Source organism: Trachypithecus francoisi, unplaced genomic scaffold, assembly GCF_009764315.1.
Source record: "Trachypithecus francoisi isolate TF-2019V2 unplaced genomic scaffold, Tfra_2.0 Lachesis_group0, whole genome shotgun sequence".
Classification (NCBI taxonomy): Eukaryota; Metazoa; Chordata; class Mammalia; order Primates; family Cercopithecidae; genus Trachypithecus; species Trachypithecus francoisi.
Genome location: NW_022681453.1, coordinates 13,531,089 through 13,558,230, shown reverse-complemented (window position 1 = coordinate 13,558,230; position 27,142 = coordinate 13,531,089). Strand labels below are relative to the sequence as shown.

At 45.1% G+C, this 27,142-nt stretch overlaps 2 protein-coding genes across 5 annotated transcripts in view; one reads left to right on the top strand and one right to left on the bottom strand.

The window, feature by feature from the left end:
* LZTFL1 (leucine zipper transcription factor like 1) overlaps positions 1–27,142 on the top strand; it is a 96,308-nt gene that overhangs the window by 7,275 nt on the left and 61,891 nt on the right. The gene's annotated exons all lie outside the window — the stretch shown is intronic.
* On the bottom strand, positions 5,543–25,306 carry CCR9 (C-C motif chemokine receptor 9). Of its 4 annotated transcripts, none has more exons than XM_033204617.1 (3): positions 25,063–25,306; positions 13,925–13,973; positions 5,543–7,881 (listed from the first exon to the last, which is right to left on the bottom strand). In XM_033204617.1, exons 2-3 carry the CDS (start codon positions 13,943–13,945, stop codon positions 6,793–6,795), a joined length of 1,110 nt encoding a protein of 369 aa, XP_033060508.1. In that variant the 5' UTR covers positions 13,946–13,973; positions 25,063–25,306; the 3' UTR covers positions 5,543–6,792. The 4 variants fall into 4 exon arrangements, with proteins under 4 accessions (XP_033060508.1, XP_033060519.1, XP_033060528.1 ...); XM_033204628.1 differs by lacking the exon at positions 25,063–25,306 and adding an exon at positions 14,578–15,395; XM_033204637.1 differs by lacking the exon at positions 25,063–25,306 and adding an exon at positions 14,415–14,555.

The window sequence follows — 27,142 nt, the reverse complement described above, 5'->3', positions numbered from 1 at the left end:
CATGAGTGGAGAAGTCCTAAATCAATTGCATGCATGGACACTTCACCAGAGAGTTGACAGTGATGTCCCACAGGCATGAGTGCTGCAGGGCCTTGGCACGCGCCGCCCTCCTCCCCGGTTTCCTATAGTCATTCCTATCCATTCTTCAGCTCTCGGCTCAAATGCTACCTCCTCAGGGAAGCCTTCCCTGCCTCCTCTTTCCAGAGCAGATCAGAGTCCCCTGTCACACTCTCTAGCATCCTGTACTGATAACCATCAGCTTGTTCCTGTGATAGTGTGACTTGTGTCTGCGATTGTGAGCTTCATGAGCACCACGCCTGTGTCTGCAGTTGCTCATCACCTTGCCCAGTGCCTAGCGTGTACTAAATACTCAATAAATGTTGAATGAGGCTAATTACAGCAACAGTTGAAATGCCGGGCCTACTTGTGGCCTCTCCAGCACGGTGGTCTCAGGGTGGGCAGACTTCTGACACAGCAGCTTAGGGCTTCCAGAGCAAGCCTCCCATGGCACAGGATGTGGAAGCTGCCAGCTTCTTCTTCTCAGTCTGTACCCAGACACTGGCACAGCATCCCTTGCACCAAATTCCACTGGTCAAGCAAACCCAGAGCCCACCCAGATTCAAGGAGAGGGGACATCAACCCCATGTTTTGATGGGAGGAGCATCAAAGAAACTGTTGCTCCTTTCTCCCCTGCTTCCTGTAGGTCATCTTTAATCCACCCAGCTGACTCACTGTCTGCAGCTGTTCAGAGTTCAGTCCCTGTCTTTCATGCCTAACTCTCCAAGTCTCCAAACATTTTCCATTGCTGTAGCTCTTTCTGGCCTCAAAGACTGTCATAACATCATGCAAATGCTAGAGACACAGCTCTCATGCTGGGCACTGTACCTTTGCTGGGCAGACACATGTGAGCAAGAACACGCACAGTCCGTGGCTGCTTGTTGCTAAGGGTCCAAACACAGGAGTCAGAGGATCAATCAGTAGAAAGAAGAGTACTAGGGAATTACAAATGAGAGGAGTGCTGTGAAGGAAAGGGACAAGCAGTGTGCCACACAGGACGATGATGGGGCTCTAACTGGCACTCTGGGACTCTGCCACATCATCTTGCCATGCCCACGCAGTGAGTCACATTAGCAATTGCCATAGTACCTTTTAATACGAGAAGGGACGCTTCCGCCAGCTCTTGACTGAGGGTTGTTTACGCTGTTCAGAAATTTCCAGATGACCTAATTCAGATGTGCTTGAAATGTGTATTTGAGGTCTAAAAAGTGGAGAGTCTGCAGAAGGACGCTGCAGCAGACGCAGGAAGAGACAGGTTCCTTGAAGCACCTACCTGCCCACAGAGCCTGGCCTGAGCGAGGGCCGCTGGTGGAGCAGGCACAGTGTTTGTCCAGGTGGTCAGGGGCGGGGCCGTCCTCAGGCCAGGGAATCCAGGCAGCAGCCACAGCTTTTCAGGGAAGCCTGGAGGGTGACTCCCAGAAGGAGATGCCAGTCCCTTGGCAGGGGAGGCTTGGGAGAGCTCCTCAGATCTGAGCCTGAGGTCTGGTGAAAGCCCCAGCCCAGGCAGACCCGGGACTGGGGCCTAAGCCTGGCCACCTAGACCCAGAGAGGAAGAGCCAGGGTGGAAACCAGCCCTGCAGACCATTGGCCATGGGCCAACCTGAGAGGCCAGCATGCCCCTTGAGATCATCTGACTGGCTGCAGAGGAGATCTGCGGTCACGTGGGGACAGTAGTGAGTAACGCCTGGATCCCACACAGGGAATCTGACCTAAAGCCACATCTTGTACCGGGCCCAGAAAAGTTATTCATGGGTCTTGAATCTGAGAGAGAAGAGCCAGGGAAGGGAGAGGCAGGGGAATGGGGCAAGGAGAGGAGGAAAGCCAACAGCAGGAATTCTACGGCTCAGACGCATGCCTAGGTCCGGGGTTAGGTCCTTGGACCTGCACATGCACACCTCTGGTGAAATCTGTGGCTTCTTCATGAAGGAATTAAGGCTCCACAGCCATATGTATCTGGGGAAGAGCCTGGGAGAGGTAGCAGCTAGGAACCTTCTCGATTCTGTGAAGATGACGCCATCGTCCTTGCCAGCACACCCTCATGTGCATTTTTGAAGAAGGGAGTCAGCAGGGCCTTGGCTGTGGCGTGTTACCATTTAGTGTTTGCATGGCATGGTCAGTGGGAGGAGTGCTGGCCAAGCCCGTGCCTGTCCATCTTTTCAGCCCCTGGTCCTCAGCACAAAGTCTGGCTTGGCAAATGCCGGTCAACCCTCCAAAGCAAGGGCTGGTTTGTCTGACCATGTCAGGCAAAGCCAATTACTAACTGCATGGGCTTGGATGAGTTACTTAGCATCTCTGAGGCTCAGCTCCTTCCTCTGTAAATCAGTGTTAGCAATATTCTGGGAGAGATTGTGACTGTCTCATATACCATGGGGCCCCTGGCATGCAGCTGGTGCCCAAGCATATCTGCTGAATGCTTAGGTTATAATGAGACAGGACCCATGCTCTCAGCCTTCTCAGAGGAGTTCTGTGACTGGCACCCAGCCAAGCTATGGATCTCCTGCATACCCAGTGTTCTTACCCATCCAGCCTTAGGTGGGCTTTTGGAATTGGCAGCCCCTGGTGAGAAAATTGTTGCAGGACAACTTCTCTAGAAGGAAGTACTGAGATGGAGTTTGGGGTGCAAGGTGTTTATTACGAATCAATGCCTGTGGCGGGATGTGAGAAGAAGCATGATTGGGCAGAAAGAGAACTCGAACTGCCCTGAAGGCTCCACAAAGCCCTGGCTTTGGAGAGTCAAACAGCATTTGCCAAGCCAGACTTTGTTCTAAGGACCAGGGGCTAAAAAGACCGACAGGCACAAGGTTGGCCAGCACCCCACTCACTGACCATGTCATGCAGATGCTAAATGGTGATGTGTGACAGGCAAGGCCCTGCTGATTCCCTCCAGTGCCAGTGCACCATGAGGGTGTGCTGGCAGAGTGCCCTGGAGTGGATTCTGCCCATCAGAATGCCACCATGGGACTGAAACGACGCTATTCTCTGTCTCACAGGCACCAGAGACAGGTGACCCTGGGAAGACCTGGCTTGGGCAGGGTGGCTCTGCAGCAGAGGCAGGCCCTGAAGAACTGGCAACCAGAGGGCCTGTGCTGACCACACTCCCTACAAGTTCTTTCTTGAGGCATCTCCATATGACCATAGAGATTTTTTGCTTAGCTTCTGGTGCTGCAATTGAGCGTATACAATTAAATATGTGGAGAGGACCTCATAAGGAATCACTTGTTGGAAAGACACATATTTGCATGTCACTTTTAGGCTTTGATAATATAAAAGTCAAAGAAAGGCATTAAATGGGTCATTTGCTGTCTGGGTTGTCTGTTCCAATAATGTAGGAATGATTAGAGAACTAGCTCATTGTTCCAGGAGCATGTTGGATAGGGACCTCAACTGGAAGGGAGGAGCACATGAGATGGGGAGAGAGAGAGACTTTATTGCAGAAGCACTATGGTGTGTTTTGGCTGGGAGGGGAAGTCTAAGGCTGTGGTACTTACTAACCACACACAATGACTAAACAATCAGTGACTACTCGTTGAATGGAGGGAAAGATTTTTTTTGAATATCTAAAACATGTAAGGTGCGGGTGCTGGAGCCCATGATTGCTTCTCTTTTTTCAAAGTCATAGGGAGCCCCTGAACAGACCTCACACTGAGACAGGCTGACTAGTGTATAGGAGAAGAACCCTCCAGTGAAGTTGGAGTGGCCAACTTCAGTGAGGGACAGAGATCTGTGGGCACTGGAGCCAGGCTGGTGCTGGGGGACGATTTCGGCTGTGCTTTGTTCTGGACCCCACAAGAAGCTCCAGTTCTTGTGAGGCCAACTTGGAACTGGAAAGCCAAGCAAACCCACTCAAAGATTGCAAACACAGAAGAACCATCTGGAAGTGTGAGACAGCTTCGCATCAATGAAGCAGAAATACTGTGGTGGTGTCCAAACGTGTCGACTCATGAATGCTTCACGACAGCCTTGGCTCTGTATTCAAGTCAACACCATCACAGAAACCAGGATGCCACCCATAATGGCCATACTGCAATGGCGACGGCCTGGGGGAAGGTCCACAAGACCAAAAGGGAAGGAGCTCACTGTGGGCTGCTTCCTTCCTTGCTCAGGACTCTCTGCAACAACAACAGTGAGCAAATGGAAGAAGTTATAGCCACTCAGCTCTCTCAGGAGCTGTGTCAGCTCTCTCATGAAGCAACCAGGGCAACTCACAAGGCCAAAGCCCTGGACATCAAAGCTGGGAAAAACACTGGTGTCTAGTTCTGGTTTAGTCAGTTCCTTCCTTGACCACCAGTCCCCCAGGCTGCCCGTAGATAGCAGGACAACATCACTGCCCAAAGGATGTAATGTCCCAGTGCTCAAGATTGGCAATCTTTATTTTCTAGAAGTTTTCTAGCTGCTGAACTCTGACACATGAAGTACATATTTGAGAAATGATTAATTTTAAATGTTTATAAAGATATTAATTCATTATATTGTTCCTACTCCACATAAGGCATTTGTGTGTGATGAGGAGGGTGGGCATTTAAGACATGTACCAGAACAGGTCCACGCAAAGCTACTTGTCCAGGCTCCCACCTGGGGAGGCTCCATAATTGTCCTAGTGAGGCTGTCCTGTGTGAGGCTCAGCACCACTGGGACTCCCATGACACAGCGTCAGAACCGCAGTATCTAAAAATAAAAGCCAAACTCAGCTGTGTTCTTTGCATCTAACTGCACAATGTTATTTAGGAGTGGCTCTTGAATCTTTTTTATTCTCTCAAGTTCCTATAAGGGCAAATATCTGGGTCTCCTCTTGGAAATGGTCAATGGATGGCTCTGTCCATAAGTGACCTTGGAGAAGTTATCGTCCCCTTTACTATGGATGCAGTGCCTGTGCTGGGCCCATGTTGATCTGCTGGTCCCAGGTCAATGCTTTCTTCCCACCCACTGTCCCCTCACGGGCAGCATGTCAATGGGATAGCAAGGCCTGCACTTCACCCCTTTGCCCTCCCTGGCTGCTGCCCATGTATGCTCACTTTATTCCTCACTCTCTTGTGCTTTAGAAGTGGGCAGGGAGAAAGAGGGTGAAATGGCAGGGTCCAGTGCTTTTGTGTCCCCTTTGGGAAGGGATGGCGTTGGAACAGAAACCACAACGATCCACAAGGCACTGGGGAAATTAGATTCTTCCTCTAGGGCAAGTGGCAAAGTCAGGGGTGGTTTATGGTGCTGTTCCAATAGTCCTTGGAAATTCCATTTGACTAACACATAAAAGCCTGAGGAGTAAGTTTGGACAGAGGAGAAATAAAAATTTGTCAGCCATGATGGTTTTAAGATTCTGGAGATCTTATTTCCATTTCCTTATTCCCACTGCTTACTCTTCACATTTTTTTTTAAAGACTAGTCAGTTGCAGTAGAGAGAAGCAGGGAAAGTAGAACAAGGAGTTCAATCTGTAACTGATTGAACAATCAGTTGAGGTAACTCACTACCTTCAGACCAGCCTTCACACCCTTAATATATCTATTTGATCTTTAATTGCACACACTTAAAATATTGAGACAGGGTAAAGAAAGTGACAAGTAATTAATGTTTCATATACACATTAAAAAGCACTTTTCTAATATGCTAAATATATTCAAAGGTGATACATTTTGCCAAATTGTGAAAAGAAAGACACAAAAGATTCAAAGGTGAATTCTATTTTTTTTCAGCCTAATCTCTAGGGTTAAAAGCTTTTAAAATGTTGCCACTATAGAGTAAGAAAAGAAGAAGCATGGAGGTAAATAGCCCTCCAGCAAGGCCTGCGCTTCACCCCTTTGCCCTCCCTGGCTGCTGCCCGTATCTGCTCACTTTATTCCTCTGAATAAAGTGGGCCTCAGGAAGAAGAGGGCCAAGAAAACCAGCCCATTTTCTAGGGAGCAGACGGTGGACCCATAGCAAGTGCTACTCAACAGAACAAGCCTACAACAGGGCCAAGGCTGGCTCCTGCAAACCCAGCTGTTATAATCTCCCTGCTCAGGCCATGGAGGGACACTGTCACCATACCAAGGAATAAGTGGAATCCTTGTCTAGGTCAAAACCTCCAGCAGGACAACAGACTTTGGATATCTTGTGGGTGGGGCCAGTTGTCCAGGGGTTCACTGGCCAGACCTGCAGATCATTTCAAAATCAGAACAAGGACCTTCACTGGCCCAGAACAGAACAAGGAGAACACAAGGAAATTAGGTGTGAGATTGCCTGGAAAGGTTCTAGATCAGGAATCTATAAGACCTGGCATGGGTTATCAGGCTCAAGAGCAGGGTAGAAAATTTCCCAGAGATGGACATTTTCAGGAAACCTTCTGCTTTTGCAGTCTGTAGCAGCAGCCAATGCTTCTGTGTCCCCTTTTGGAAGAGGCAGCATGAGGACTGAAGCCACAGAAGTTCACAGTGGGTGGAGAAAATCCAAGGGCTCCTCCAGAGGCAGCGACATTGACGCTCTGGCGAGTGGCAAAGCCAGGGTGCTCCACAGTGCTGGTCCTTAGTCCTCCTTTGAGAATCGCAGACATCACAGTCAAGAGCCAATCAACACCCTCCTTGACTAGTCAGTCGATTTTGAAATATTTGCTTTGGCAAATTCTGACTACAAGCAATCATATTGTACAGATTCATCCCTTTTTGAGTTTTCTTTTCTCTTTCACTCTCTCTGGTCCCATCAGTGGGGAAACTGTTTCTGTATTTCTCATTTCTTCCAAAAGAACCATGCACCTCAGAGAAGACCCCTCAGAGGGAGAGTGCTCCTGATGTTGTCTCCAGCAACATAGACGACAGCTTCAAGCTTCCCTCTCTCCTTGTAAATGAAACCCACTGGGCCTGGCTGATGCAACCCAAGTTCTTCAGGGTTTTCACAAGATCCCGACGGAATCTCTCACCCACAAAAACATAGAGAACAGGGTTCAGGCAACTGTGGAAGAAGGCGATGGTCTGGGTGACCTGGAAGCAGATGTCAATGTTGGTGGAAACGGCACAGCTGGAGATGAACATGACATAGGCGTCAATGGTCTGCACCAACAAAATGCAGTTATAGGGAAACTGAGACAAGACAAAGACGGTCAGGACAGTGATGGTCACTTTTAGGGCCTTGTGCTTGGAAGACTTCTTGGCTTGTATCAGGGTGTGAATAATGATGGTGTAACAGCAAGCCATGACCACGAAGGGGAGGAAGAACCCCAGAATGACCTTCAGGGTCAAGACAGCTGACTTCAGTTTGGTGCTCTCATCGCTAGGGTAAACCATGGTGCAGACAGCAATGCCAGATTCCTCCTTGATTTGGCTGTATAAGATTTCTGGGATGCAGAGCGCAGCTGCCAATACCCAGATGGTAAAGCAAACCATTTTGCTGTACAGAAGCCTTTTCTCCCTCCAAGTGTGTGCTCTCATGGCCTGGGCAATAGCGATGTACCTGTCCACGCTGATGCACATGATCAGCAACACACAGCTGTAGAAGTTCATCTTGTACATGCTGTTGACCACCTTGCACATGAAGGTCTGGAATTTCCACTGGTCAGCAGTGGCAATGGCCCAGAAGGGAAGAGTGACAAGAAACAGGAGGTCAGCAATTGCCAAATTCAAAAGGAACATGTCGGTCATGGTCTTCACTCTTGTGCAGTACCAGTAGACCAGGATGACCAGACTGTTGCCCAAGGCGCCCACGATGAACACGAGCCAGTACAAGGGCGGGAGGAAATGGCTCGCAAACTGTCTGACATTGTTTTTCTCACAGTAGAAGTCAGTGAAGTTGAAGTTAACGTAGTCTTCCGTGGAAGGGGTGGATTCAGAGCCATAGTCATCAGCCATGTTAGGAATAGGGCTCTGCAAGGGGACACAAGATGGCATTAGGTCAAGGAAAATATTTTGAAGGTCCTGTCTGATGGCAGAGGCATGGACCTCTTGACCCTTCCAACCTCAAACACCTATGGTAAGGCCAAAGACACGTAGGCATTCTGAGGCCTAGGATGTAGGCATTCTGAGGAAATCTGCTTGGGTTGTCACATATTTATTTATTCAACAGATGTTTATTAAGCACGTACTGTATGTTGGCTACTGTGCTATGCACCAAAGAAACTGTAGTAAATAAGTCAGATGTGTGTCTTCACTCTCAGGGAACTTACCTACCCATAGAGCAACCAGACAAGTGAATGAACATTTATAGTGTGCATGCCAAGTGCTCTGATAGGGTAAGAGTGCCTCCACACTCTTGATGGGCAGTTTTATCAAACTGTGAGTATGACTGTGATCGTCCTTCTCCTGTCTATTCAGTTTTTCACTGACCCTAAAAAAAGGTCAGCAAGGGCTCTTAAACTCTTCTGGATCCCAGTCCCTTGAGTTTCCTGAAAGCTCCAGGACCACCAGCATACACCCACATACACATGCACATACACATATACACACAGACACTCTCAACCCCACGTACACACACAAGCACCATGACCTGCTCTATAGTTAGCAGGACCCACGGTCCAAAAGTTATTAGGAATTTCAATACATCCAGCATTCAAACAAGCAGCACTTCTAAGCACAGGGCCCCTGTGTGACTGTGTGGGTTGCACAGCCATGAAGCTGGCCCCAACAAGCACACATACTCACATGTACATGCATACACATAATACATGCACTTGCACATGCTCTCATGTACACAAACCTGCCAACACTCATGCTCATACGCACATATATACACGCTCAGGCATGCACACATATATACGCGCATATATGCGCATACGCACACACACTTCTTACACTTTTTTGGGGTTCCTGAATCAGAAGCCATCCTAGAACCCCTCCCACGGAAACAGGAAATGAGGGCTGGAAATGAGACCCTGGGATGTAAGCCCTTGAGTCAAACCTGGGGTGGGAGGGAATGAAGGACATGGACTGTCCATGGAGGAGGAGAGGAGAGTCCCTGCCATGCCTGCTACATTCCTTCCAAAACCTCTGCCCACAGATCCTCAAACACTCTCACTTCCCACCAGTTTCCCTCCCAGCGCTCCCATTAGGACTCCCAAATTCCACCAGGGACTACCAGCTCTCGCTCCCTTTCCTCGAGGGACATTCCTTGCCAAATCTCATCTCCACTTTTGTTTCTCCTGAGGCAAATGCAATAGTTCAATTCATCTGGATGCATTTGGACTAGAAGTCACCCAAAATCCACAGTAAGTTTTTATATTGTTTTGAACAGTTAATATAAACAAATATATAAGTACAAAGATTATTTTATGTACTTAAATGTTTATATTTAAATAACAAAATATTCTCTACCTTCTGTTAGCTGGGCTCTCCCTATCTGTATACGTTGTAATATCCATCTATTTCTAGTAGATCCGACCAGCATTTCCCAAACCATGTTTTGGGTGGAACACTAATGGTTAAAATAGTTGAGCATCTCTGCTGCATATTCCTTCTTTGAAATTCACAATACTCCTGAGCACATTGAAGGATCTGAAAAGTCCTACAGAACTTGTTTTATTTATTTGTTTGTTTGTTTGTTTTGAGATGGATTTTCACTCTTGCTGCCCAGGCTGGAGTGCAATGGTGCCATCTCGGCTCACTGCAACCTCCACCGCCCAGGTTCAAATGATTCTCCTGCCTCAGCCTCCTGAGTAGCTAGGATTACAGGTGCATGCCACTATGCCTGGCTAATTTTTTTTTTTTTTTTTTTTTTTTTTTGAGACGGAGTCTCGCTCTGTCACCCAGGCTGGAGTACAGTGGCATGGTCTCGGCTCACTGCAAGCTCTGCCTCCCGGGTTCACGCCATTCTCCTGCCTCAGACTCCCGAGTAGCTGGGACTACAGGTGCCCACCACCACGCCCGGCTAATTTTTTGTATTTTTAGTAGAGATGAGGTTTCACCATGTTGGTCAGGCTGGTCTCAAACTTCTGACCCCGTGATCTGCCCACCTCGGCCTCCCAAAGTGCTGGTCACCGCGACTGGCCCAGAACTTGTTTTATTTTAATTACACATTAGCACAGTAAAGACTCTGAGAAATCCTTCAGAATCAGTTGAATTTTGTTTAACAATGTTTTCAAACCTTATTGGAATATAGAACCTGTTGTGTGTGTGTTTGTGGAGGGCTTCTTAGATATCAGGGCTCACTGAGTTGATTGATAAAGGACAGTAGATGTTAGTCCTATCTGGGCCTTGGCTGGCAGGAAATAGCAGGAGGACCCAAGGTAACTTGGATGACAACTGGGAAAATCTGACATCTAGTCCTGACTCCATCTCCAGTATGTGACCAAGAGAAAAGCCTATTGCAAAGAGCGGGACCCAGGAGCAGGATCCTGGAGGTGGCTCTTCGGGCCAGGGCAGCTGGAAATGGCCCACTACTGCAAAGAACTAAAGAAAACTCATCTCCCTATTTTATATGGGATTAGTCCCTAGGCCTGATTTATCCATTTCAGTTTACACTTAGAGATGTTTCTTCTGGCATTGGTCTTTATCTGGACACCCAGCCTCTTGAGAGGACAGACCTCCTAGGTGACACACATTTTAGAGACATGCCAGGAGAATCCTCCCAATGCTGGACACGGGAACCAGTTGCAATCATGGCTCCACTAAGACAGTCGTCCTGTAGGAGGTGAGATTTGAGTGGACTTTGAGCGAAAGAAGTACTTGAGGATAGAAGGAAGACTGTGAAGAGCACGGAGACCCCAAAGTGGACATCACAGCAGGTTTAAGAGGTTGGGAGGATGACCTTTTGGAGGAACCTCAGTAAAACCCAGTAAAACCATGCAGATGAGCAAGTACCGACTGTGAATCCACAGATGAATAGGTACTAAATTTGCTCTTGAAGTTTTTGTTTGTTATTTGTGAGTTGGTGTTTTTTGGTTTTTGTGTTTTTGGGTTTTTGTTTTTTGGTTTTTTTTTTGGTCAAATAGTTTTAATAGACTTTCACATGAGCCCGAGCCCAAGGCTGTGAAGCAAATTGCAAGCAGCCTCACAGATGAGGGCCCAGGGGTGTTGCTGCATGGAGTTGCTTCTCGGGTCCAGCAAGCCTGCTCTTCTGCTGCCGCTCCAGGTAGCGAGGAGCACCATGGATTTTAAAGACATGTTAAGAGGAAGACAGACAAGGGAGAAAGAGGAAGGCAAGGGAGGAAAGAGGGCATGCTTGGCAAAAGGACGAGCACAAGAGACGGCTTTGGTTCATGGGGAGAAAATGAGACGGGGAGTGGGGAGCGGGGACAGGTAGGAAGGCCAGCGTCCCTTAGCTGTGTTAGTCCTGGGCTAAGGTGCTGGAAGGAGGTGGATTCCTGGGCCAGCGTGGGAAGGTGATCTGGAGCGGGGCCTGGAGGAGACTGTAGAAGGGGCAGAAGGGGAGAAATATGCGGAAGTCCCAGGACCTGGGTGACCAGCTTTCTCCACGGCCCGGCGAGTAGGCACAGCCAACACTCCCAAGACTGAATCCCAGACAAGGATATTGTGTCCTGCTGGAAGCCCAGGGGCATAGTTTTTCTGCTGGGTGAGGATTAAGGACCTCATGCTTTTGCGTGAAGTTAGTTAGGTTAGGGACTCCCCAGGCATATTTTTTAAGTAATTGAATTTTACACCCCAAATCTAGATTTATATAAAATTTGTCAGGACCACAAAAGGAATCCTGGAATAATATCCCCTGTGTCATGACTCTTAGACATCACATCCTCTGGAAATCCCCCAGTAAATGTAAACAAACCTCAGTGCACAACCAGGGCAAGGGGCCCATCCTGCCTGTCTGTGTCCCGGGCAAGCCTCTGAGCGCACAGGCTGTTGCTCACACACAGGCATGTCTTCTTCCCTCAGAAGTCCTGGGCTCAGAAGCAGCAGCCCAGGCGTCCTGGTTGTGAACACCCAGAGCAGGAAGAAGGTCCCAGAGCTTTCCAGGGCCTCCTTCTCTGACTCATGTGTTCTTTGGAAACCCTTGGCCAGACCCAGGCTCAAGATTCCCCCCTCTGGGGAATGGACAGAGAAAGGGCAGGGACTGTGCTTGCCAAGGCTTCCGTTGTGCCTTAGCACCAAGAATGGGCACAAGGGAATGGGAGCGATGGAATAAGAGAGGGCACAAGAAGGAGGGAGGAGGGAAAACAATGAATTTGTTATCAGCAGGGACGCTGGCAGACACCTTGGCCCCACACTTAAGGAAGTATTAAATCCCAACACTCAGACCTGGATTTCAGTGCTTTGACATTCACCCTGAGGGAGCAACCCAGCAAAGCTATGATTGCCGACAGCACCCCTCAAGGGCTCTTCCTCCAAATCTCTATGAGACCTTGAACCCTCAAACCACCTTCCCCAGTCTTGGTCTCCTCATCTGTAAACAGGACTCTGCCTTTACTGTGACGCTGAAGGAATGTGGGGCACCTGTATGGGTGACAGGCCCAGCACATCCTCAGAAAGGTGGCCACAGGGTGCCACAGCTACTTTCCATGGAATGTGGGATCCAGGGCCACAGAGGTCCTATCTTCTTCCCATTTAGATGGCGCCAGACTCCTCTGATTAGAGAAGGTCATTATTGAGGTGCAGTTTCCTTCTTATCTGGGGCTGCTTTGCGGAGTTTGGCTATTATCCAAGATCCCAAATGATAAAACCAAGTGACTGGCAATCTCAGAAGCAGCCCTGGCTCTGCTGCTTTCATCTACTTCTGTTTCCACAGCCTCAGGTATTGAAAGGTGAATTTACTGCAGGAGAAACTGAAGAATCTACTTTTGGTCAGAAGAATAGTTACTTCACCAGGACCAAATTAATTACTATTTTGTTGTTATGGATATAGGTGCAACTAGGTAACTACACATATGTAATACTAATGAATCATTAGCATATCATAAATAATTTAGTTGATGAACTGTTTCAGCCACCACTCTCTTTAGATCATGGAAACCTACAATGTACTGTGAGGCAGTTTGTTAGCCCACCTGCTAGGAAGTCTGGATTTCAATTATCTACATGTAAAACCCAGGCTTTCCCTTTGAGAAAAGCAAAATTAAAGCCCTTAGGTAATTTCATAAGGCATTTATGAATCTAACAAAAGCATGGGAAATTAATTTGATTCTATACTTAATTACATTTGGCTGTAAAAGAAAAAAAGATTCTCTGGATTATGATTTGATTCACCGATTTTTTGTTGTTGTTGTTTAAGACAGAGTCTCACTTTGTTGCCCAGGCTGGAGTGCAGTGCGTGATCTTGGCTCATTGCAACCTCCACCTCCCAGGCTCAAGCGACTATCGTGCCTCAGCCTCCCAAGTAGCTGGGATTACATGCACATGCCACCACACCCAGCTATTTTTGTATTTTTAGTAGAGATGGGGTTTCGCCATGTTGGGCAGGCTGGTCTTGAAATCTTGGCCTCGGCCAGGTGATCCGCCCACCTCTGCCTCCCAAAGTGCTAGAATTATAGGCATGAGCTACCGTGCCCAGCCTAACTCACTAATTTTTGTTCAGCTCTTGACCTTTCAGGGGAATATATACTGTTATGTGTTTTCATAAGGTCTACATAATGTTATGCAGGAAACACAACTAATGTGCCCACCATGAGTTTTTAAAAAGCAAATTACATGAATTCTCCCTTTACCTCATTTGTCTGAGTTTCAGAACAGGCACATGGAACTAAGCACACCCTAGTTAAAGGTCATTAAAAACCCTTAGCTATTTATAACACCACATTTTCCTCTGTCTCCACAACATACCCCAAAGCGTAGCTACCTCTTTGCATTTGCAAAACCTTCTGTGCTGGACAGCAACCTACCCAGTAATGGGCATTGCCAGGCAGAGATCTTACCCTGGGAAACCACACAGAGAAATCCTTCCCCCACAGTGGATCCTTCCCACACCCCCTAAAAAGGGAAGATGAGCGTGTGTTTTGAGGAGCCGGAGGAGCATGGCTGTACTCACTGTGAAGTCTGTGGGTGTCATGGTGCGTCAGTCAGATGCAAGCCTGCTCCTGGAAAAGGGACAAACATCAAAAAGGGAACTGGCTTGTAAATGTATAGTAACAACCAAATGCCAAAAAGATGGAGATTAAATTTTAAATCTGTTTGTTCTTCTGAAAAAAATATGTCAAGCAGGAGTTAGAGTCTATATAGTGTTCTAGGTTTCAGAATCATCTCAGTCGTCCACACAGAAATGCAAGAACCTCTCCTTTGAAGTTATCATTCACTTCTTTGACTCTGAGGGTCACCTGATTCTAGCATTTGTTTTCTTTCTACTTAGACAATAATTAGTGCATCTCACATCCACACATGAGGAATGGCAGGGGGGCTGTTAAACTTTTCCCAGCCCATGCTTTCTACATTAACTCCCTTTCCCTTGATTGAGCTTCTCTGTCCCGTCCTGTTTTGCTGACTGGTTCCCCTTCCTCTGCTCTATCAGCTAAGGGACTCACCGAAGCTAACAGGACAGTGGTCGCTTTGAGAATGCCCTGGGCTCTGGACTCCCCAGGAAAAGGGCCTTTGAGTAACCAGGTGGCACGAAGAACATGAGGGCTGGATGGCGCCCGCTGGGGTTGAGGCCCCCTCCCTAAGAGACCCAGTGCCCCCAGAACCCACCTTTCTCCTCTTTACCCTGACTTCAGCAGGAAAAGGAAGTCCTAGGTTTGTGTACTGAAGAAAATGAGTTCTAGTTCCCTAGTGCACAGAGCCTCGGAACTGACTGCAATAAATCTCGAGTTGTCATTTTCATGTGTTTTGAATTTCTTCAAAGCCCACCCCTATATAACTGAAGAAACAACAGCTTGACTGCCTTCAAGGACGGAGTCTGTACCTGAGCCGGGGCATTTCCTTTTATACTCTTAGCAAGTACATTTCAAAGAAACCTGTCCAGCGTCACACCCCAAGATTCTTGAAAAAAAAATCTCTTTCATAAATCCCATCCTAACCTATTGGCTTCCTTTCCATAACAACATCATGACCCCACCCTGCTTTTCTGAAAGTACAGTGGTTCCCAATGCATAATGTGTGGTAAAACCACTTTGGAAAACTGGCAGTTTCTTAAGATGTTATTCATGTACTCACCATGTGATCCAGTCATCCTGCTCCTAAGTATTCACCCAAGAAAGTTGTAAGCATATGTCCCCATAAAGACCAGTATGTGAATGTTCATTACAGCTTTACTCTGTAGTAGCCAAAAACTGCTAACAGCCTAAATGCCCATCAAGTGGTAAATGGATAAGTTAACTTTGAAATATCCATCCAATGGAATAGGGAATGAATGACCGATTCACGCAGCAACATGGACAAGTCTCCAAACAATTATGCCAAGAAGCCAGACCAAAGGGAGTTCATATTGTATGACTTCACTTGTATAAAACTCTAGATAATGCAAACTAATCTATTGTGATGGAAAGCAGAATCACTGATTTCCTGGCAATAGAGAGAGAGAAGGGGAGGTGGCTGGGCATGATGGCTCACACCTATAATCCCAGCACTTTGGGAGGCCAAGGTGGGTAGATCACCTGAGGTCGGGAGTTTGAGACCAGTCTGGCCAACATGATGAAACCCCATTTCTACAAAAATACAAAAAATTAGCCAGGAGTGGTGGTGTGCGCCTGTAGTCTCAGCTACTCAGGAGGTTGAGGCAGGAGGATCACTTGAACCTGGGAGGCAGAGGTTGCAGTGAGCCAAGATTGTACCACTGCACTCCAGTCTGGGCGACACAGCAAGACTCCGTCTCAAAAAAAAAAAAAAAGAGAGAGAGAGAAGTGGAGCGTGGGAGGGCAGGAGGGCAGGTGGGTACAAAGAAAACCTCAATGGGGGATAAATATGTTCACTGTCTGGGTTGTGTGAGAGCTTCACAGGGGTGTATGTATGTCAGAACGTACATTCTGCATTTTAATATTTGCGGTTTATTGTAATTGGACCTCAATAAAGCTGTTCAAGTGAGGCAGGGAAAGCAAAGTACGACGAAAACATTCTGGTTTTCTTCACTTCTCAGTGTCGTCTCTGGCTGTCAGCAGGCCCTAAGGAGGAAGGCAGCCAGAACTTCCTGTTCTGTTATAGCCACTATGGACCCACGTGGGTTTCTTTTCTTTTCTTTTCTTTTTTTTTTTTTTTTTTGATCGTGTGGGTTTTTTCCTTTTATTTTAGCTTCAGGGGTATACGTGCAGGTTTGTTATATAGGTAAATTGCGCTTCATGGGGGCGTGGTGTTTAGATTATTTCGCCACCCAGGTTAATAAGCATAGTACCTGATTGGTAGATAGTTTTCTGATCCTTACCCTCCTACTTCCCTCCATCGTCAAGGAGGTCCCAGTGTCTGTTGTTCCCTTTTTTGTGTCTATATGTACTTAACGTTTAACTCCCACTCATAAATGAGAACATGTGACATTTGGTTTTCTGTTCCTGTGTGAGTTCACTTAGGATAATGGCCTCCAGTTCCATCCATGTTAAAGGACATGATCTTGTTCTTTTTTATGGCTGTGTAGTATTCCATGGTGTATATGTACCACATTTTCCTTCTCCAGTCTATCGTTGATGAACATTTAGGTTGATTCCATGTTTTTGCTATTGTGAATAGTGTTGTAATGAACATACATGTTCATGTGTCTTTATACCCATATGTTTTTAAGATTAAATTAGATAGATGATTGATAGATAGATGGATAGATAGACAGACAGACAGATAGATAGATAGATAGATAGATAGATAATTTGTGTGTATATGTATGTGTGTTTCACATACATATTTCCTGGCTCTGTCTGCTGAGAGGACCTAAAAGCAATGATACACAGCATAATGAGCGCCTAGTGCCCTGATCTTGGAGTCTAAACACCTTTCTCCACTAAAGCAGCCAGGACTCCCTGGAGACATGTAACTACATGTTGATGGTGTGGATTTGAAAACCAGCTGGTTGGTCTTCAAACTCAATACCACCAACGTGGAAGCAAACCAATGTCACATTTGTCCTAAACAGTTGAGAAGGGAAGACACAGCATCTTTATTCCTGGAAAAAATGTCGACCTAAATCAAAGAATGAGGAAGCATCAGAAAAACCCAAAATGAAGGACTTTCTGCAAAGTAACCGGCCAAATATCAAGGTCAAGTGACACAAAGAAAAACTGAGAAACCATCTTAGGTTGAAGGAGACTAAAGAGACAGGACAAGTAGATACAATGCAAGAACCTGGATTTGGTCCTAGAGTGGGGAAAAAGTAATTCTGAAGGACATTACTGGGAAATTAAGAGTCTTACAATCGGCACTGTGAATTCGATGATAGTGCTGGATCCGTGTTAAACTTCCTGATTTTGCTGACTGCATTGTGGTTTTACAGGAGAATGCCCCTGTTCTTAGGAACTGTCCCCTGAAGTATTTAGGGGCAAAAGAGCACAGTGTCTTTGACATATTCTCAAAGGATTCAAAAAATATGCAAAAAATGCAAAAAATTAATGAAAACATATGTATATAGAGAGAAGGAGAATAATAAAGCCAGTGGGACAAAATGAAAACAATAGTTAGGGGGAAGGGTTTATAAGCATTCTTTACACAACTCTTCACTTTTCAGTAAGCTTGAAATTAGATACAAGTAAGACTCACAATACATTTTTAAAAGAAGAGGAAAAAATATTTTGGCAATTGACCCTACGACACAAGAAAGCCTGGAACAGGACTGTGTCTGAAATAAAAATGAGTAGCCCAGCCTCCGGCCGTGACCTTACCCAGCCACCTGGGCATGCACCGAATTTCACTGCAGCCCTCTGGGGGCAAGGAAAACACTGGCATTTATCTGAAAAAAGACCATGCTTTTCTTTTATGACTTTTTTTGTTACAAAAGTAACACATACATTTGTAGGAAGTTTGGCAAATACACAAAAACCGAGAGGAGAAAATTAAAATCACCCATAATCTTTCTACCCCAAAATAACGACTTTTAACTTTCTGTTGTTTTCCCTCCCAGCCGTGTTTCTATGAATTCGTACACTTTGAACTTTTATTTTCTTTTTCTCACCTAACAGATTACAAACATTTCCTTCATCATTAAACATTCTTCATACAGGTGAAGGCATGAGCTACATGGCATTCCGACAGGGGCCGTGCTCCAATTCATTAAAACATTCCCCTCTGTAGGGCAATTCACCTGCTTCTAACTTCTTTTTATAGTTATTTTGAAATATTTCCCAGGTGAATGAAAGATGCATTTTCTTTAGAACGGTTGTATTCTGCCCCTTTCCTGCTAAGGCAAAGAACTAAGAACTTTCCCCAGGCAGTATTTTTGAACTGTCCTGACATCTTCAGCTCTGTGGAGTGATTGCTTCCTGCATGGCATGACTCCAGGCGCCATCAAGAAGCCCAGTGAGCCTCTGTTTTGAAATAAGGAACTCACCCGGCAAGCAGAAAAGCAGCCACTTTGGAGTTAAGAATTACTCCTCTTTTTTTTTCCCCCAGATGAAAAATGCCCAGTTGAGTTGGGAAGACCTCAACTCAGCAAATTTAATTTTATTACAGCTTGGGGAATGGGGAGGTTGATTTTTGAGATATCAGTGAGAAAACACTTTGTATATATTTCTAATACCCAGGGCTTATGTCACCTCCTTTTTGCTTGCATGAAAGGATTGAATATGAATCATGTAATATCTGAGAAAAATTCCCAAAGAAAGAAGCCACAAAAAGAAGAAAGAATGGCTTTGGTTATAGTGAGTAATAGCAAGGTTCAGACTGGAAATAGCAATAGCTGGTAACAATGTTGGTAAGAGTTTGGAGAAAAGGCCTCCACACTGCTGTGAGGAGTATACATTTACGTGATCTTTTTGGAGGGTTAAGCCGTATCTGTCACAATTTACAAAGCACAACATCTCTGATTCTGCAGCACGTCTGCTTGGAATTTGCCCTACTGGTATTCTCACAAAAGAACACAAGGGTCCAGGTGTGGGGATACATGTTGGAGCAGAACAAAAATTGGAAAACAACTTAAACATTCAGCAATTGGTAATATTATGACACATCAATCCAATAAACCACGTGTAGCCAATAAACAAGGATGGTCCTCATGCTGATAGAAAAGAGGTCCCCAAGACTCTAAGATTAAAATGCAACATGTAGGAAGGCTTATGTTGTGTGATCTTTTTTTAAAAAAATAGATAGAGAAAGACATACACTGCACTGCTCATCAGCACCGAAACATTTTCTGGAAGGAGACTGAACCACGATGACCAATGGAAAATGAACTCATGTTTTCATTTAGATTTTGCAAACTATTTAAATACCTTACCAAGTGTGTGAAATTTTAAGAGCTGTCATAAAAATAACTTGTCAGATTTTTAAAAAAGAAGAAGCCCAGTGCTCCAACGTTCAGCACACCTGTTTACAAAACTCATCTAGAGGAGGAACTTGTAGCCTGCTCTAGTTACCGCAGAAAGAGCAAGTCTAGTAGTTACATTCACCATGGCTACTTTATGCAACTAAATTGTGCACTAGCCTTCTAGAAAGGTTTGTCTTTATTTTTTTTTTTTTAAAAAAAGGTAGTATATAAATACAAGCCAGGCAAGATGGCTCATGCCTGTAATTCCAACACTTTGGGAGGCTGAGGCGGGAGCATCACTTGAGGCCAGGAATTTGAGATCAGCCTGGGCAACATAGCAAGACCCGTCTCTATAAAATTTTTAAAATATGCCAGGCATGGTTGCCTACCCTGTAGTGCCAGCTGCTCAGCTGGCTGAGGCAGGACAATCGCTTGAACCCAGGAGTTCAAGGCTGAAGTGAGCTAACATCGCACCACTGCACTGCAGCCTGCGTGACAGAGCAAGACCCTGTCTCTAAAATAAATAAACAAATAAATAGTATATATAATGTAATATATTATAGTAGATCATAGAATGTAATATATTACATTTTATTCAATATGCATCTGCTTCTGGCTCATAGAAAATTTGGAGAGAGCCGAAGAGTAAAAACAGGACCTACCCCTCCCTAGACTCCACATCTAGAACCTCCAGACAGCCTTGCCATCTATTTCTCTTTCATTTTTGTCAGAATACGTCTCAAATATTTTATTCTCCCACGTACTAAGTCTCAGTGCTTGCTTTCATTTTCTTCTTGCCGCTGAGAAGGAGGGAAAAATATAGGGGGAAAAATCCCACATTTGACCGAACATACTGAGAGCGAGGACCATCTCAGTGGTCTGTCAGGAGTGGATGGGCAGTTGACTCAGCACTGCAGCAAATCTCTCCCTTGCTGCTCAGTGAGGCCTTGTTGCAGGTGGCATGGGCCACCCATCGAACCCACTTATTCAATGTGCCTTGAGTACCTGATACATTTATTTGGCTTAAACAGTGTATAAGACATGATCCATGTTCTCAAGAAGCTTGCATTCAAGTACAGTGGGTAAGTCATGGCTGCAAATAACAACGAATGGAAAATGCTATGAGTTGTGCTAGGAATTGGAAGGAAGAAGTCATGTCTCTAGCTCTGGGGAAAATCCAGGAGGGCTTCATTGAGGAGGTGACATTTTTGCGGGTCCTTGAAGGCTGAAGAGCATGCAGACATGCAATAAGGAGAGGGAACATTGCTCCAGGGTGAGAAAACATATGGACAAAGGCATAAAAGCCAGAAAGCAGGGGGTATGTGCAGGGACCTGGGAGATAAAGGAAAGGAGAGAGCTGCTAATTCTCCAAAAGAGAAAAGTACCTGTTAGAAAAGTTAGCTTGGAACCTATTATTATCCAATCATTATTTTTGTATTCTCTAACATTCTTTTTTTTTTAACTTTTTTTTATTATTATTATACTTTAAGTTCTAGGGTACATGTGCACAACGTGCAGGTTTGTTACATATGTATACATGTGCCATGTTGGTGTGCTGCACCCATTAACTCGTCATTTACATTAGGTATGTCTCCTAATGCTATCCCTACCCCCTACCCTCTCCCCAAAATAGGACCCGGTGTGTGATGTTCCCCTTCCTGTGTCCAAGTGATCTCATTGTTCAATTCCCACCTATGAGTGAGAACATGCAGTATTTGGTTTTTTGTTCTTGTGATAGTTTGCTGAGAATGATGGCTTCCAGCTGCATCCATGTCCCTACAAAGGACACGAACTCATCTTTTTTTATAGCTACATAGTATTGCATGGTGTATATGTGCCACATTTTCTTAATCCATTCTGTCACTGATGGACATCTGGGTTGATTCAAAGTCTTTGCTATTGTGAATAGTGCCGCAATAAACATAAGTGTGCATGTGTCTTTATAGCAGCATGACTTATAATCCTTTGGGTATATCGCCAGTAATGGGATGGCTGGGTCAAATGGTATTTCTAGTTCTAGATCCTTGAGGAATCGCCACACTGTTTTCCACAATGGTTGAACTAGTTTACAGTCCCTCCAACAGTGTAAAAGTATTCCTATTTCTCCACATCCTCTCCGGCACCTGTTGTTTCCTGATTTTTTAATGATTGCCATTCTAACTGGTGTGAGATGGTATCTCATTGTGGTTTTGATTTGCATTTCTCTGATGGCGAGTGATGATGAGCATTTTTTCATGTGTCTGTTGGCTGTATGAATGTCTTCTTTTGAGAAGTGTCTGTTCATATCCTTTGTCCACTTTTTGATGGGGTTGTTTGTTTTTTTCTTGTAAATTTGCTTGAGTTCTTTATAGGTTCTGGATATTAGTCCTTTGTCAGATGAGTAGATTGCAAAAATTTTCTCCCATTCTGTAGGTTGCCTGTTCATTCTGATGGTAGTTTCTTTTGCTGTGCAGAAGCTCTTTAGTTTAATTAGATCCCATTTGTCAATTTTGGCTTTTGTTGCCACTGCTTTTGGTGTTTTAGACATAAAGTCCTTGCCCATGCCTATGTCCTGAATGGTATTACCTAGGTTTTCTTCTAGGGTTTTTATGGTTTTAGGTCTAGCATTTAAGTCTCTAATCCATCTTGAATTAATTTTCGTATAAGGAGTAAGGAAAGGATCCAGTTTCAGCTTTCTACTTATGGCTAGCCAATTTTCCCAGCACCATTTATTAAATAGGAAATCCTTCCCCCATTTCTTGTTTTTGTCAGGTTTGTCAAAGATCAGATGGCTGTAAGTATGTGGTATTATTTCTGAGGGCTCCGCTCTGTTCCATTGGTCTATATCTCTGTTTTGGTACCAGTACCATGCTGTTTTGGTTACTGTAGCCTTGTAGTATAGTTTGAAGTCAGGTAGCGTGATGCCTCCAGCTTTGTTCTTTTGGCTTAGGATTGTCTTGGCATTTCGGGCTCTTTTTTGGTTCCATATGAACTTTAAAGTAGTTTTTTCCAATTCTGTGAAGATAGTCTTTGGTAGCATAAAGGGAATGGCATTGAATCTATAAATAACCTTGGGCAGTATGGCCATTTTCACAATATTGATTCTTCCTATCCATGAGCATGGAATGTTCTTCCATTTGTTTGTGTCCTCTTTTATTTCACTGAGCAGTGGTTTGTAGTTCTCCTTGAAGAGGTCCTTGACATCCCTTGTAAGTTGGATTCCTAGGTATTTTATTCTCTTTGAAGCAATTGTGAATGGGAGTTTATTCATTACTTGGCTCTCTGTTTGTCTGTTCCTGGTGTATAAGAATGCTTGTGATTTTTGCACATTGATTTTGTATCCTGAGACTTTGCTGAAGTTACTTATCAGCTTAAGGAGATTTTGAGCTGAGACAATGGGGTTTTCTAAATATACAATCATGTCATCTGCAAACAGGGACAATTTGACTTCTTCTTTTCCTAAATGAATACCCTTTATTTCTTTCTCTTGCCTGATTGCCCTAGCCAGAACTTCGACCACTATTTTGAATAGGAGTGGTGAGAGGGGGCATCCCTGTCTTGTGCCAGTTTTCAAAGGGAATGCTTCCAGTTTTTGCCCATTCAGTATGATACTGACTGTGGGTTTGTCATAAATAGCTCTTATTATTTTGAGATACGTTCCATCAATACCGAATTTATTGAGAGTTTTTAGCATGAAGGGCTGTTGAATTTTGTCAAAGGCCTTTTCTGCATCTATTGAGATAATCATGTGGTTTTTATCTTTGGTTCTGTTTATATGCTGGATTACGTTTATTGATCTGCGTATGTTGAACCAGCCTTGCATCCCAGGGCTGAAGCCCACTTGATCATGGTGGATAAGCTTTTTGATGTGCTGCTGGATTCGGTTTGCCAGTATTTTGTTGAGGATTTTTGCGTTGATGTTCATCAAGGATATTGGTCTAAAACTCTCTTTTTTGTTGTTGTTGTATCTCTGTCAGGCTTTGGTATCAGGATGATGTTGGCCTCGTAACACGAGTTAGGGAGGATTCCCTCTTTTTCTATTGATTGGAATAGTTTCAGAAGGAATGGTACCAGCTCCTCCTTGTACCTCTGGTAGAATTTGGCTGTGAATCCGTCTGGTCCTGGACTTTTTTTGGTTGGTAGGCTATTAATTATTGCCTCAATTTCAGAGCCTGCTATTGGTCTATTCAGGGATTCCACTTCTTCCTGGTTTAGTCTTGGGAGAGTGTAAGTGTCCAGGAAATTATCCATTTCTTCTAGGTTTTCTAGTTTATTTGTGTAGAGGTGTTTATAGTATTCTCTGATGGTAATTTGTATTTCTGTGGGGTCGGTGGTGATATCCCCTTTATCATTTTTTATCGCATCTATTTGATTCTTCTCTCTTTTCTTCTTTATTAGTCTTTCTTTAACATTCTTAAGTAGCCAACGTGAAAATCAGCATGGGGTTGTTGTGCACACAGCGTCTCCCCACACTTACAGCCTCTGATGCTCACAGCACTAACATCAAATCGGATACCAACATGAGTCAGGAATGCAGGTCCTTACTTTGATCTTTGTACAATTTGCTACACAGAGCTTGAATCATCTCTTACATTTTTTCATAGCTCTGCTTTTTGTTCCCTACATGGGGCGGGGTCTCTGAGCCATCTATCAGATCAATCCACTCACCAAGCCTGGATCAGATGCCTGCCAACCGCCCAGCAGGGGCTGTACAGGGCCCAGGGTCTCCCAGTGCCAGCCTGTGAGGCATACACCAGGGGGCTTCAGAACAGACAAGCAGATATTGGAAGAAAAGGACTCTGAAATTCCAGATGCTGAAATAGCAAAGTAGCTTTGGCTCATTCAGGAAAGGAAATAAGGAGATGGGATCCCACAGACTGGCTGCTGCACAGTTCAGCACACAGTGACCACTCTCTGGATGGACTTGCCAGCCGTCTATGGAGTAACAGCTAATTCAGAATCTAAAGAGGTTGGGTGTGTTTGAAAAGGCAAACCAGCATCCACTGACGAGTCATTTAAAATAACTTTTTACTTTACTCTGATCGTAAACGAGTATTTTTACAATGCACAAAAAATCCCCAAAATGCCAACATACATAATATAGAAAATAAAAACTCCTCAAGCACCCTTTCCTAGTTTAGCCATTGTTAAGTATCTGAGATACTTCCTTTCTGACTTTTTCTCTGCAACACAGCCTCACACACACACACACACACACACACACACACACACACTTAATAGGAAGGAAATCAGACTACACATATAACCTTCTGTCTTTGCTTCCTAATTGCCCATCTTTCATGGATCACCTCCATGCCAATTCAACATAGAGCCATATCATAGGATTGGATAGCTGCTGTGTATTCCATTGTCTAGACACATCACAATTCACTTAACCATTCGCCTCCTGGTGCATAGTTTCCTTGTTTCCATTTTTTCACTGCTACAAAGAATCCTTTCCATGGGGCAATGTCTCAGACTCAAGGACCTCATGCGTGCATCCTTTACCCAGCCCCTGGCCACCATCTTTTCACCCAGCACCTGCTTCTCCTTTTTTTAAGATATAAATCACAGGCTGCCTTAAGCCTAAGCTTCATGTATGTGAGTGGGAAGGGAGTTTTATTACTCGCCCTTCAAGAAACCTGGGTTGGGTATCACCAGTTCCCATTTGCCTTCCTGGAAGTTTCTAGCAAAATGCCTAGTGCCCACGACCTCTGAACAAATTAATGCAAGCCCAGGTTTTAGAAGCCGTCATAGCAGCACACAACTGAGGACCAAGATGACACTGGGTTGGGGGCAGCAAGAAGAAGACCAATACTCACCGTGGAAGGTGGTGCAACTCTCCCGGGGACAGCAGGCCACACGAGCTCTCTCTGTCTGGGGAAAGAGCTGGGTTGCTCTCTGCCTGGGATGAGGGGCAGGCTTTGTGGGTTCTGAGCAGGCAGCTACCCGGTAACATCACCCAGAAAGGAAGCCAGGTCACCCCTGCCTGTGTTGTCACTGGTGGGGTAGCCCGAGAGGGTGGGGAGTCACCTGTGTAACTTCCAGCAATCAACAGAGTCAATCATTTGCAATCAGAAACAAAAAGCTGAAAACTGCTGGAATAAGGGGAAACTATCTCTTCTGAAGACGCACATACAGACTGATGATCTAAGAGCAAATTCTCTCCCTAGACAGCACAGTTACTTACAGGGAATGGGGAAATCGGAGGGTCCCATCGAGGGAAGTCAGCCTTGTCAGGCTTGCCAGAGGTGCACACTGATGAGATTTCTTTGGGTGGTGTCACCCGAGCAGGCCTGTATCAGATTACCACCCTGTAGCAGATATAGCACTATCCATCACACCTTTTCTGGCCTTGACAGATGTACCAGAACCCCAGAGGGCTGTGCTATCCAACACAGTAGCTACTAGGCAGATGTGCCTATTTAAATTTAAATTAATTAAAGTGTTAACTAGGGCCAGTTCAGTGGCTCACCTCTGTAGTCCCAGCACTCTGAGAGGCCAAGGGGGACAGATCACTAGGCAGAGCCTAGGAGTTCAAAAACAGCCCAGGCAACATGGCAAAACTTCATCTCTACAAAAAACACAAACCATTAGGCAGGCATGGTGGCCCGTGTTTGTAGTCCCAGATACTCAGGGAAGCTGAGGTGGAAGGATCACGAAGCGGAAGTTGTAGTGAGCCAAGATTGCACCACTACACTCCAGCCTGGGTGACAAAGTGAGACCCTGTATCAAAAAAGAAAAATGTTTTAAGTGTTAACTAGTTTCTCAGTCATGCCGGGTATATTTCAAGTGCTCAATAGCCACATGTAGCTAGCGGCTATCCCAATGGACAATGCAGATATAGAACCTGTCCATCGTCGCCAAAAGTGTTATTGAATGGCACTACTTTAGAAAGTCTGCCTGTGAGATGTGGCTAGGAACACATGGAGTGCTGGAAAGCCACAGACACCTTCAAATTGGGGCAAATCTAGTAAGGTTTTACACATCAGATACATTAACACAGATAAGACAAAAAATTGTATTAATTACAGGTGTTTTGGTGAAACTTTGAAAAAAGCTAAATATACAAAATATTGCATTTTTAATGAAGCTCACAGGTGAAGTCTTCTCATCCACTGCTACAGTGGGGACTTCAATCCTGATGTGGTTAATGATTTCCTGTCATTGTTATGACAAAGTTCCCTGTTATATATTTGTTCTGGGGGAAAATCACAACTACACTCTTGTGGATGTTAATTTCCACCTCTCAGTGTATTTATTGTCCCGAGGACTCAATGCTGCTCTCTCATGGCGTGGTACTTCCACGTGCATGTTCCCTTCATCACCCTCAGTTCCCGTAGGGCAAAGGGATGCAGAAGGTGTGCTTGGGTTTATTGTCTAAATGGAAAAAGGTCAACAAATAGGCCATATGAAAGGTAGAGGGCATGCACAGTAAGAACGAAAGAGATGTCTGATTCATCAGCCTTGAAGGAACCGTGGTGCGAGTGAGCCGTGAAATTCCCTTCCTTCGACCAGCGCTCATTGCACATAAATGGTGCCTGAAACTATACATAACTGAGAACCGGCCAGATGCTCTGGCCTCTCATTCCTCCCTCTCACTTGACAAATAAAGATACAAAAGGAACTGATGCTAGAGGGAAGAAAATGTTCCCTTACTTGACTTTCTTGACTGAGTTTGTTTGTTTCTCCCCCGTGTTTGATTGCATCCTTGGAAAGCTTGCAGCAAGGTGAGACACGCACTATTGCAAGTGTCTTGGGTGAGGAAGAGGCTGTGCTTCTCCCTTCTATTGACTCAGGCTGTTTCTTCATCAGGTAAGAGCATACAAGGTAGACACTGCTTACCCCTAGACCGTTGGAGTGAGGCTCGGAGGAGGAAGGAGAGTGAGGCAGGCAGTCCGG